The 12,622-nt window shown below is 44.4% G+C and overlaps 1 protein-coding gene across 2 annotated transcripts in view; it reads left to right on the top strand.

Moving 5' to 3' along the window:
- PKN3 (protein kinase N3) overlaps positions 1–12,085 on the top strand; it is a 73,320-nt gene extending 61,235 nt beyond the window's left edge. For both annotated transcript variants that reach the window (XM_068248519.1, XM_068248520.1), the window contains 3 exons: positions 6,220–6,327; positions 7,791–7,871; positions 11,323–12,085. In XM_068248519.1, coding sequence (XP_068104620.1) covers positions 6,220–6,327; positions 7,791–7,871; positions 11,323–11,532 — 399 coding nt within the window. In that variant the 3' untranslated portion in view covers positions 11,533–12,085. The remainder of the gene's footprint in view (positions 1–6,219; positions 6,328–7,790; positions 7,872–11,322) is intronic.
- The last annotated feature ends 537 nt before the right edge of the window (positions 12,086–12,622 follow it).

Genomic DNA, 12,622 nt, shown 5'->3' with positions numbered 1-12,622 from the left:
CTATACTGGGCACTATACTGGCTATACTGCTATACTGGGCACTTTACTAGCTATACTGGGCACTATAATAGCTATACTGGACACTACCTACCTATACTGGGCACCATACTAGCTATACTGGGACACACTGGGGGGCTGCACCAATCCAGCATTTCCTACCCCCGGCTTATATGGGGGTCAATCATTTTTCCCTGGTTTTTCAGGGAAAAGTTGGGGGGTCGGCTTATATGCGGGTCGGCTTATATGCGAGTATATACGGTAACAATTTTCCCGAAATCACAAATGAATAAATACATCCAGAAAAATTCATCAAAAAATTCATCAAACAGCAGCCCAGTCTAAGGTATGTCAGTCATAGGTGCTGCAGAAGAACTTGAAAAAACTTAAAAACATCTTCTAAACCAGTAGATACCTAATAATGTGGGGTTAAGACTGCTCATAAAATAAGAGATCCATAAAAAATTCTGTAACGTAGATCAACCATAAACCTTTCACAATTATAGTTTTTAGTGCATAATAGCATCTCACAATATTCATATATGGGTATAAACCTCCCCCATTTCTATAAATAAATAAATACATAAATTATGGCAGATGAGTAACAAAAAAATAGCTAAATAAATAAATAGCAGCCTGCGGGCAGTGAGCAGCATACCAAACCGCAGGCTGCATAAGACTATAAACAGTATAGGAATAGAGCCTGATTGGCACTAGTCTAATTACCCATAATAGTGTCCCCTCTATTTGTCCGTAAACCATCTTGACAAATGAGGGTACATATGCATAAATGAGTCTGGGGTATAAAAAGGAGGAAAGACTTACCCACGCAGTAGTGTGTGCTAGTGTAGCGCCTCTGCAGTGAGCTGACGCTACACCAGCTTCTCATATACTCTCCGTCCCTAGAATAGTGGTGGACGGGACTTGTATGGGGGTGTGGTCCTTTCGAGTGGAAAATGTCTTACGCATTCCCCGTTCATTGGCCCGTCATTAGACACAGGAAGTGCGTCATGTAAGGGCAAGGCTGCCCGGGCGCCATGTTTGTGATGGTATCTAAAATAATATATGGGCGAGGGCTGCCGGTAATGTCGTCACTTGAGGGCGGGCGGGCATGTAGCGTATTGTAAGGGCCTTTGTGCCACTTTGCCATCTTGTTGTGGTCAAAGTATAGAGAATTAATTTGTGACGGCAAGCGAATGGCACGGCCCTCATATACTTTAACCCCCTCTGTTCCGTGGATAATTAGTTAGTCTCCGGGTTCTCTATCAGTATTGGTTAGTTAAAAGGAGTGTATCCAACACGTATTGCTGTGAAATATTATTGAGCCAATCTAATGCCGCATTGAGTATGGAGAAAAAAAGAAAAAGAAGGGGGGGGGGGGGTTAACAGAAGGACATCATAAAAAACATGTTGATGTGACATGATCATATATAACTCAAAATTCATAAAGATAATAATCAACAAAATCAAACAAGTTGTAAATAGGTTATTCCGGTTCCCAAATGAACTCATTTTAGTCCAAAGGGTATATATGAACATATTAATCCATGATATAGAGATAACCAATTAACAGCAGCCATGTTGGTGTCACCAAAAGGTGTCACCCAAAAAATAGTGAGACATATAAAAAAAAAAAATATCCTTGTATATGTCTATACATATACCAGCCTACATATACATGTACCTACAATATCAAATATTATATAAAAAAAATAATAAAAATTATATAATAAATAATGATAAAAAGAGCGACTTTCTATAGGATGATCTACATCATCATGAAGGGCCTGGACAATTCATATAAGTTCCCGTACCCCTGAATCTACGTACCCTTATGTACCAGTACTAACCCCTAGAATTACCCACCCCCCATTTTTTCACCTGCACACACAGCTCCACTCATTTGTTTATTGTATCTTGTATAGAATTGTGCAATACCAGAGGGACGGAAGTAACTGCGTCCCCACTGTAATAATCATACCAGCCCCCTATGTATATATACACACACTTGTATATGAATGTGTGTATATAGATAGATACCGAAATGGAGGCACAGTGTTGCCTGTATAAAATGTCGGGCTTTATGCCATCAAAAAATCTTTTCCAAGAGTTCATTGAGACCTATAGGGACCAGGGTTTTGACGGTTTGGTCCAAAAGGTCTCCCTTTGCTTAAAGGTAGCCATACACTGGTCGATTTGCCATTAGATCGACCAACTGACAGATCCCTATCTGATCGAATCTGATTAGAGAGGGATTGTATGGCTGCCTTTACTGCAAACAGATTGTGAATCGATTTTACAATCTGTTGAGCTGCTCCTGCCGCCTGTCCGCCCCCCCGTATATATTACCTGAAGCTGGCTCCGGGTCCTCTTCTCCGCGCTGCACCGCATCCCAGCATCCCGCACCGCATCCCAGCGTACACTGTGTCACTCCGTGACCAGGAAGTTCAAATAGAGCGCCCTCTATTTGAACTTCCTGGTCACTGGAGTGACACAGGAAGTTAATGTACGCTGGGATGGAGCAGGAACAGAGCGGTGCAGCGCGGAGAAGATGCCCGGGAGCCAGCGTCAGGTAATGTATACCTGTATCGGATCGGCCGCCACTAGCGACACGCTCCCTACCCGCGGGCGATCGACGGTTATTTCCCGCACGGCGCGATCGACGAACCAATCCGATTTCGGGAGGAAATCTGATCGGCGGGTGCGTTTAGCTTGAACGATTGGCAGCAGATTCGATCCCAGTGATTGAATCTGCTGTCGAACGGCGGCAAATCAGCCCAGTGTATGGCCAGCTTAAGTGTTAGTAACGCGTTTGGTGATGTGGGATTAATAGCTTCTAGTGCTGTGAAGGAAACTTCCGTCACGTTTCTGTTGTGAGCCTGGTCGAAATGTCTGGACAAACTATGTTTAGGGAACCCTCTTAAGATGTTGCGCTTGTGTTGCCCTATTCTGTCCCGCAGTTGTTGGCTTGTGCGTCCCACATATTGTGTTCCACAGGGACATGCAGCCACATATATGACAAATCTTGATCCACAATCTATATTTCACAGCAATACGTGTTGGATACACTCCTTTTAACTAACCAATACTCATAGAGAACCCGGAGACTAACTCTAATTATCCACGGAACAGAGCGGGTTAAAGTATACGAGGGCCGTGCCATTCGCTTGCCGTCACAAATTAATTCTCTATACTTTGACCACAACTAAGATGGCGAAGTGGCACAAAGGCCCTTACAATACGCTACATGCCCGCCCTCAAGTGACGACATTACCGGCAGCCCTCTCCCATATATTATTTTAGATACCATCACAAACATGGCGCCCGGGCAGCCTTGCCCTTACATGACGCACTTCCTGTGTCTAATGACGGGCCAATGAACGGGGTATGCGTAAGACATTTTCCACCCGAAAGGACCACGCCCCCATACAAGTCCCGTCCACCACTATTCTAGGGACGGAGAGTATATGAGAAGCTGGTGTAGCGTCCGCTCACTGCAGAGGCGCTACACTAGCACACACTACTGCGTGGGTAAGTCTTTCCTCCTTTTTATACCCCAGACTCATTTATGCATATGTACCCTCATTTGTCAAGATGGTTTACGGACAAATAGAGGGACACTATTATGGGTAATTAGAGTAGTGCCAATCAGGCTCTATTCCTATACTGTTTATAGTCTTATGCAGCCTGCGGTTTGGTATGCTGCTCACTGCCCGCAGGCTGCTATTTATTTATTTAGCTATTTTTTTGTTACTCATCTGCCATAATTTATGTATTTATTTATAGAAATTGGGGAGGTTTATACCCATATATGAATATTGTGAGACACTATTATGCACTAAAAACTATAATTGTGAAAGGTTTATGGTTGAGCTACGTTACAGAATATTTTTATGGATCTCTTATTTTATGAGCAGTCTTAACCTCACATTATTGGGTATCTACTGGTTTAGAAGATGTTTTTAAGTTTTTTCAAGTTCTTCTGCAGCACCTATGACTGACATACCTTAGACTGGGCTGCTGTTTTTTGATGCATTTTTTGATGAATTTTTCTGGATGTATTTATTTATTTGTGATTTCGGGAAAATTGTTATATGTATTCTTTTATGTTTATGTTTCAGTTACTCCTGTTTTGTACTTTTGCCTGAGGAAGCGGGCTTGGGACCCGCGAAACGCGTTGCAGTTTGTTTTTGGAGTACTAATTATAATTATATTTGATTAAATTTATTGTAACATACACAGCGGTTGTGTTATTTGTTGGGGAGACGAGTCCACCCTCGCCACCCACATTTTAATTGGTTTAAATTTGTACTACTATTTTTATCCTGCTGGCGCCTCTGTACTTTTTTCAAACAATGCCAGATGACTGACTTCTGTGCTGATTCTTTACCTCTACTGCTGTAAAGCAAACCTGAGGCGGTTAAAAAAAGAAATACTGTAGATACTTACCTAAGAAGAGAGAAGCCAGCCTCCGACTCCTCCAAAGGCTTCCAACATCCTCAAGACCACAGCTGCCACCTGGTTTCTCCTCACAGTTCAGTGTTCTCCCCGGAAATTTTTTTCCAGCTGTGTGTCATGAAAAAATAGCTGGGTGGGGCGAGATGAGAGAATGGAAGGCCGGCACTTTTCTGCACAACTCTGCTTACAACAGAGGAGGAGGTGAGCTGATAACAGCCGGGTGCTCACCAAAACTAGCCGGGTGGAGCACCCGGCTAAAAGAGCCTGGGGAGAACACTGCAGTTTATGCTTGCGCTCCTCTTCGTGCGTGTGTGACCGTACTGCTGTACAAGCATGGCGGCACCTGTGCAGCAGCACGAGCGACTTTGGCTAACCGCGGTGCAGCTGTGTACGTTGGCTTATATTTGTACATTCCAGGATCCTCTAATGAGAAACAGTTTAATCAGGCATTACCTTGGTTTTCTGATTCTCTCCAGATTTTAGGGTCTTAAAGTGGTGCAGTTTTGTTGCATGCTTTTAGATCCTAAAACCTGGAAAAAAAACATGCTGCTGGGGAGTTCTGCAGCAGCTCAGCACTCACTCACCTCCCTGGGATCCAGCACTTCATTTTTCCCTATGTCCTTCGGGTGGCGCTGTAACCCTATAGTGACATTGCCGGCTGTCGTCATGATGACAGACGGCGATCTCACCAGGGGAAGTAGAGAGGGGAGGAAGAAGAATGACGGCCGACGTCGGGATATCCGGGAGGTGAGTTAAAACGCCCACCGCGCGCATTGCTCTGCATAGAGCTCCTGCCGGCTACCGCTCCTGGAATGTTTTTTCCACCCTGAGCTGAACTCGTGATTACCACTAAGGAGGTTAAAGAGGATCTGTAAAAATAAAAACATCCCCTTGGGGGTACTTAACTTGGAAGTGAGAAGCCTCTGAATCCTAATGAGGCTTTCCCCATCCTCCTCTGCCCCTCGGTGTCATCGCTGGCAGGCCCCGAACACTGAAGCGGTAAATATTTACCTACCGCGATCCTGCACATGTGCATTAGTGGTTTTCCTTTGGGCTCAGGTGTAAATAACCGAGCCTGATTGGGTCTGCTCTACTGCGCAGGCGACTCGTACCTGCTCAGTAGAGCGGACCCTATTGGGCTCTGCTATTTTCACATGAGCCTGAAGGAAAACCGCTACTGTGGCTGCGCTGGAGCCGGGGTAGGTAAATGTTGCATGCGCTACAGCTGACATTCTCAACGGCTGTGGTTTCAGGGGAGCACGCGCTGGAACCGAGAGGCAGAGGACGATGGGGGAAGCTTCATTAGGACCCAGAGGCTTCCCTCTCACATGGTAAGTATCCTCCAGGGTGGGGGGGGGGATCATTTTTTTTTTTTTTTTTTACAGTTCTTCTTTAAAGAACACCTGAATTGAGAGGCATATGGTTCCAAACTTTGATCTGGAACTATTGAAATCAATCGGCTGTTCTGAATTTGCGTGGGGGAAAAAACTGAGGCAATTTAAGGAATTTCGGATAATGCGTCTGTATCCCCATAGCAATCCATGGCACAGCTAGAGAGATTCACTTGTAATCGCAATGCACAAGTGCCTGTGTCTCAGGGACGGGCACTCGGCTCTAGTGGAAACCCAGCCTTATTGGTTAGCTAATCTTGTTCTTTTGCTCTTGGTAATGTACCAACTGCCTGTCCCATTTAGTGGCTTGGCCTGCACAAAGTATCAGAACTATTTTGTTGTGTGAAAAGCCTCAGACTGTCTCTTGTTTCAGTGTCCGTTCCCTGGCGATGATGAGGAGGAGGTGTTTGACAGCATCGTGAATGAAGAAGTACGCTATCCACGGTTCCTTTCCACTGAAGCCATCAACCTCATACGAAAGGTACGAGATGACCTGCAATGAAAGAGTGGAGGTGGACATAACTTCATTTTTGAACACTCCACGCTCCATGGTGTTAGACCATCCTGTCTCCTCATCATGTTCATTTAAGTGAGCCTCTGTGGTTACCCACAAATGTTTATTTAAATCTGAATTTTCGCAAATACCTTCTGTTTTAAAGTGTACCAGAGATGATTAGATTTAAAAAGTTTTTTACATACCTGGGGCTTCCTCCAGCCCTCTCCACACAGATCGCCCCCACGCAGCCTTCCTCTATCCACCTTTACCTTCTCTCGGTAAAAGCCCCGTCAGTTTGGCCAGTCAGCGCATGCGCAGTGCAGCTCCCCTCCGTCTCACTCCTGCAGCTGGGAGCGTTCTGCGCAGTGCAGAGCGCTCCCTGCAACTGGAGCGCAGCAGGGCACCGGGCCGCGCATGCGCAGTGCGCCCTGACTGGCCAATTTTACGGAGCTTCTACCGAGAGAAGGAGAAGGCGGATGAAGACGGCGTGGGAACGATCTGTGCGGAGAGGGCTGGAGGAAGCCCCAAGTGTATATAAAACTTTTAAATCTAATTGTCTCTGGTTTCCTTTAAAGGACACATCCGAGCATGCTAAAAATAAAAAGATCCACTTACCTGGGGCTTCCTCTAGCTCCTGCCAGCCGTCCTGTGCCCTTGCCGCAGCTCCTTCACCACCTGTGGCCCGAGATCCCCTTCAGCGCAAGATGCTCACTGCGCCTGCACGAGTGGCCTTCAGAGTCGCACTGACATCATCAGGACTTTACTGCACAGGCGCAGTACAGTCCGGCTGACGCCAGCACGACCATGTGGGCCTCATGCTGGACCGCAGGAGAAGCCGACCCGGATGCTGACCTGGCGAGGTGGGCATCTGCACCGGATGGGACCCGGGAGCCACCAGAGCTGCGGTGACGGCACAGGTTGGATGCAGGGGGCTGGAGGAAGCCCCAGGTAAGTGGATTTATTATTTTTATGGTGCTCGGACTTTCCCTTTAAGGAGACAAACCACACTACCTATTGCTTTTTAGTAGGAGGGCTTTTTCGGTCTCTTTTAGTCCCCTATACTTTCCTTGTGGTTTTGGGTCACTTCGAGTTGCTTGGTTACGCTGTTGTACTTTTCCAAGCCCTATCCCATATCAATTCCTGCCATGCCCTGAGGAAGACCAAAAATCCAAAACAGGCTGTCTGCATGTGGGGTTGTTGTGGCTCTGTATGTAATGTAAAGCTATAGGCTTGCTATACACCAGCGGTTCTGGATGTAAGCCTGGCTTCATAAAGAGATCATTTGCATATTCAGTAGCGCTGCATTGTGGGTAACCAAAGATGTTTCTCTTTAAGCTGAGTTATCACAAATACCTTCTGTTTCATGGAGGAAAATAGTTTCCTTGTATTAGAACACTGTAAATAATAAACAACTAGTCTTGCTTACATCATTTTGGTTCCATTTAAAGCTGTTGCGGAAAACGCCAGAACGCCGCCTGGGGGCTGGAGTCGGTGATGCAGAGGAGATAAAAACACAGCCGTTCTATCAGGTAAGAGTGAACCTTGATGTTTTGTGAATAGGGACAATAGACCATAATGGTAGCCATACAAGATACAATCCAAATGCTTATGCCATTAACAATACGATTCTTCGATCATTATATGGATCACATTGATCTATTTTTTGTATCAATTCCATTAATCTGATCGAATTGGATACCAGCTATCCTTCCACTAGTGGGCACGATCGTTTCTTATTGATCGATCGCTCAAAGAATCGTATCATTAACTAGTTCCCCGCCCGCGTACAGTATATCTACGCTCCTTTGGACTTAACTTCCCCGCCCGGAGCGTAGATATACGTACCACCGCCGCTGTCCGCTCTCCCGCTCGCACTCCCGCGATCGTGCACGCCGCTGCCCGCTCGCCCGGAGATCAATGAACGGGAAAATACATTCCCGTTCGTTGATCTCTGCCCCCGCAATGATCTGCTGCTTTCGCTAAGCAGGGCGATCATTGTGAAAAAGAAAAAAAAATCCCAGCCTCTTCTGTACTTCCTCCAAGCTTCCGGAAGGACGCTTGGAGGTCGCATTAAACTGTTGCCATCTTGTGGCCAAATAGTAAACTACACCCTAAACTATTTTTCACACACACATACATTACTTATACACAAAAAATTAACTCATTACCTCCCGCACTCCCCATTTTTTTTTTTTTGTAATTAAAAAAAAAATAAAAAATTTACAATTAAAAAAAATACATAAATAGTTACCTTAGGGACTGAACTTTTTAAATATTTATATCAGGAGGGTACAACACTGTTACTTTATAAACTATGGGCTTGTAATTAGGGATGGACGCAAAACTGAAAAAAATGCACCTTTATTTCCAAATAAAATATTGGCGCCAAACATTGTGATAGGGACATAATTTAAATGGTTTTATAACCGGGACAAAAGGGCAAATACATTTCATGGGTTTTAATTACAGTAGCATGCATTATTTTAAAACTATAATGGCCGAAACCTGAGAAAAAATTTTTTTCCCATATGTTTTCCTATTTTCCCATTAAAACACATTTATAATAAAATTATTCTTGGCATAATGTCCCACCTAAAGAAAGCCTAATTGGTGGCGAAAAAAACAAGATATAGTTCATTTCATTGCGATAAGTAATGATAAAGTTATAGGCGAATTAATGTAAGGAGCGCTGAAAGGAGAAAATTGCTCGGATGCTGAAGGGGTAAAACCCCTCAGTTGGGAAGTGGTTAATGGCTACAGCAATGCATGGGTGACAACTGGCTGAAACTAAATGCCGACAAAACTGAAGTCCTTCTGATCGGAGGGCAGCACATGACAACAAAACAAAAAGGGGCACTACAGCGAAAAACTGTAAAATTTTAAATATGTACAAACATATACAAATAAGAAGTACATTTTTTCCAGAGTAAAATGAGCCATAAATTACCTTTCTCCTATGTTGCTGTCACTTACAGTAGGTAGTAGAAATCTGACAGGTTTGGACTAGTCCATCTTTTCATAGGGGATTCTCAGCAAGACTTTTTTTCTTTATAAAGCTATTCCCTGAAAAGGATTTATACAAAGATTCTGGCCAGCTTCCCTGCTCTCTACACAGTTTTTTGGCAGTTGGACAGAGCAACTGCCATTCACTAAGTGCTTTTGAAAATAAATATATCCCTGAGAATCCCCTTTAAAGAGATGGACTAGTCCAAAACCTGTCACTTCTGTCAGATTTCTACAACCTACCGTAAGTGACAGCAACATAGGAGAAAAGTAATGTATGGCTCATTTTACTCTGGAAAAAATGTACTTGTTATTTGTGTATGGTTGCACATATTTTAAATTTTACAGTTTTTCGCTGTAGTGCCCCTTTAACTTGCAGTCTTCACCACTGAGAATAGGAGGCACAATCTACACAGCTCTGATCATGTGCGTAGCCTGGGAGTTATAATTGATGGGGATTTAAACTTCAGAACTCACATCTCTGCTGTGGTGAAATCATCCTATTTTCACCTGAAGAACATTGCAAAAATCAAGCACCTCATCCTCCCAGAAGATCTGCCAATCTTAGTTCATGCCTTCATTACATCCCGACTGGACTACTGCAATGCTCTCTACACTGGCCTTCCAAAAAAGGACTTGTACCGCCTAGAGCTGATACAGAATATTGCGGCCACTGTTAACCACCCAAACCCGTCACTGCCACATAACGCCAGTGCTGCACTCCCTTTACTGGCTACCTATAAAATGGAGGGTCCTATTCAAGATCGGCCTACTGATATTTAAATCACTAAATAATTTGGGCCCTGGATACATGAAAGAAATGTTACAGCTGCGTAGTGATCCCTGAAATCTCAGATCCACAGGTTCTAATAATCTAGTCATACCCATAGTCCACTTGGAAACCTTTGGTCCCAGAGCCTTCTGCTCCTACGTTTTGGAACTCCTTGCCTCAGCAGATCAGGACAGCTCCATCCCTGGACGTGTTTAAATCCAGGCTGAAAACCCACCTGTTCAGTTTGGCATTTGCAGAAATATAACTTTTGTTGTGTGAATACTTCATCCTACTACCAACTACTGAATCTGAGAGAGCCTAAGCGCTTTCAGACCTATGGGAGAAAAGCACTATAGAAATGTTATTGTATTGTATTTTATTGTACATAGATTTTGGTAACATTGATTTAAGAGAGTCCATTTCGTGTGTGATTGGCCCAAAGCTAGCCACATGTTCCCAGTCAGGGAAGGAATCATCCCCTTGTCAGAAACTGATCAAGTAACAACCATTAGTGCTAAGCAAAGATGGCAATTTCCCCCCTAATTTACCAATGTTTTACTCTGACAACCCTCGCACTCTCGCACAGAACCCTCTCTCCACGATGCCTAACCCTAACTCCTCTGGTGGTAGCTAACCCTTAACCCTTTTAAAACCGATACTCAACCCTTCCTTTACTGATGCCTAATCCTTAGCCCTTCCTCTGCTGATGTCTAACCCTTGACTCCCCCTTCCCCCCCTGTGGTGTCTAACCCTTGACTCCCCCTTCCCCCCTGTGGTGTCTAACCCTTGACGCCTCCCCCCCCCGTGCCTAACCTTTAACCTTCCCCATACTGAAGCCTATCCATTGACCTCCCGCCCCAGTGGTTCCTAACCCTTGACCCCCACCACCACAAAGCCCGTGATTAGTGTCATTACAGGGAAATGTGGCCACCCAAAGGCTTCCACTGTGTGATTTTCATATTGAGACTCTTGGTTTGTAAACTGGATTTGTATGCTACACCAGTTAAAAATTATCAACTTTGTCTTACTTGTGGATACAGTATTTCCTGGTAAATTCATTTTTCTTAATTTTGTGCTTTGGGAATATGTTTCAAGAGACAGCATGCAGCTGTTTCGGTATTCATTTTTCATTGTCTTCTCCATTGACATTGCCACTGAATGGTAGCATATACTTTATTCTGACATGAAACCTCTGTGTATTGCAGGAAGTGGACTGGGAAGCACTTTTTGCTCGCAAACTGAAGCCGCCGTTCCTCCCTACGCTAAAGGACCCGTATGATGTACGGAATTTCGATGAGGAATTCACAGGACAAAAACCCATTCTGTCCCCATCCGATGATCCTCGTCCTGTCACCTCCATTGACCAGGTTCTCTTCCAAGACTTTGACTTCGTGTCCAACCTTCTGCTTGGATAATGAAGATGCTGAATCTTATTGGACTGCAAGCCAGGAGGAAGTTGTGTAAACTGTAAAGGTTCATGAACTTGTGATGCTTGGGTAACACCATAGGTGGTGTTCCTGAGGTTTCTGGTCACATGACCATGCTGATGGCAAGAGCTGTACAAAGACTTATGTCCTCGAGAGACTCTGATGCAATGTGGAAAGTTTGGCATGATGCCTTGTCTACCTCTCCTCAGTCACACACTATAACAATGTAAAGCTGTCCGCCTTTCACTTCAGTACAATGTAAATATTCAGGTCACAGAGGTTTATATTGTCGCAGCGTTAGAATACTATGAACACACCCCAGCAAGTGTTGTCTTTGAAATGGCAACCTTGCTGAAGAGCGACACCTGCTGGAGAAACACTAGACTCCGGAGTATATGTATGAAATGCATACAAGCTGAGAACGAGGTAATTCCTATGCTTTTATAGAATGCACAGCATTTATCATTTTAGTTTGTAAAGTCATCATTTGTGTACTATATTAAAAAGCACTTTAGAAAATTAAAGTCACACCATGCAGTGAGCAGAGCTGCTTGATCTCCGGTCTGTGTGAGTTGAGTATGTGCCTTTTATATTGTATAAGTTTTCATTTTACTATATCGTCCATGCACTGAATCAGCATCTGTTAAGCTGTACTGTTTGTGCACCATGTGAAGTATTGCATTTACTTGTAAGGTTCTTATCTGGTCGTCTCAGCTGCTCTTTAGATGATTGTTCTTTTATATGTTGAGTTTTCTGTGCAGTCATCATCCTAATCTAGTATAGAGCTGCGTACAAACGTTAGATTAAACGCAGCCGATAAACAGCGCCTCGGGCGAGAAGCTAACGTGTACAGGAACCCCCCACGACATCGCCTAAAGCTCTGGATGACTATTTTCCTACTCGCCCTGCAGTGCTGGAAGCCACTTTTTGTGTGCCGCGCCTTGTCACTCCTCCCCCTCCATAGCAGCAGGCGCGTTGCTAGCCCTAAAGGCTAGAGACAAATTTGTACACAAATCTGCCCCACACTCTTGCCCATGGAATAGAGCCCAGATCCCTATCAGGCCACAGTTTTTGTACA

Source organism: Hyperolius riggenbachi, chromosome 8, assembly GCF_040937935.1.
Source record: "Hyperolius riggenbachi isolate aHypRig1 chromosome 8, aHypRig1.pri, whole genome shotgun sequence".
Lineage (NCBI taxonomy): Eukaryota > Metazoa > Chordata > Amphibia > Anura > Hyperoliidae > Hyperolius > Hyperolius riggenbachi.
This window is presented reverse-complemented; position numbering and strand designations above follow the sequence as displayed.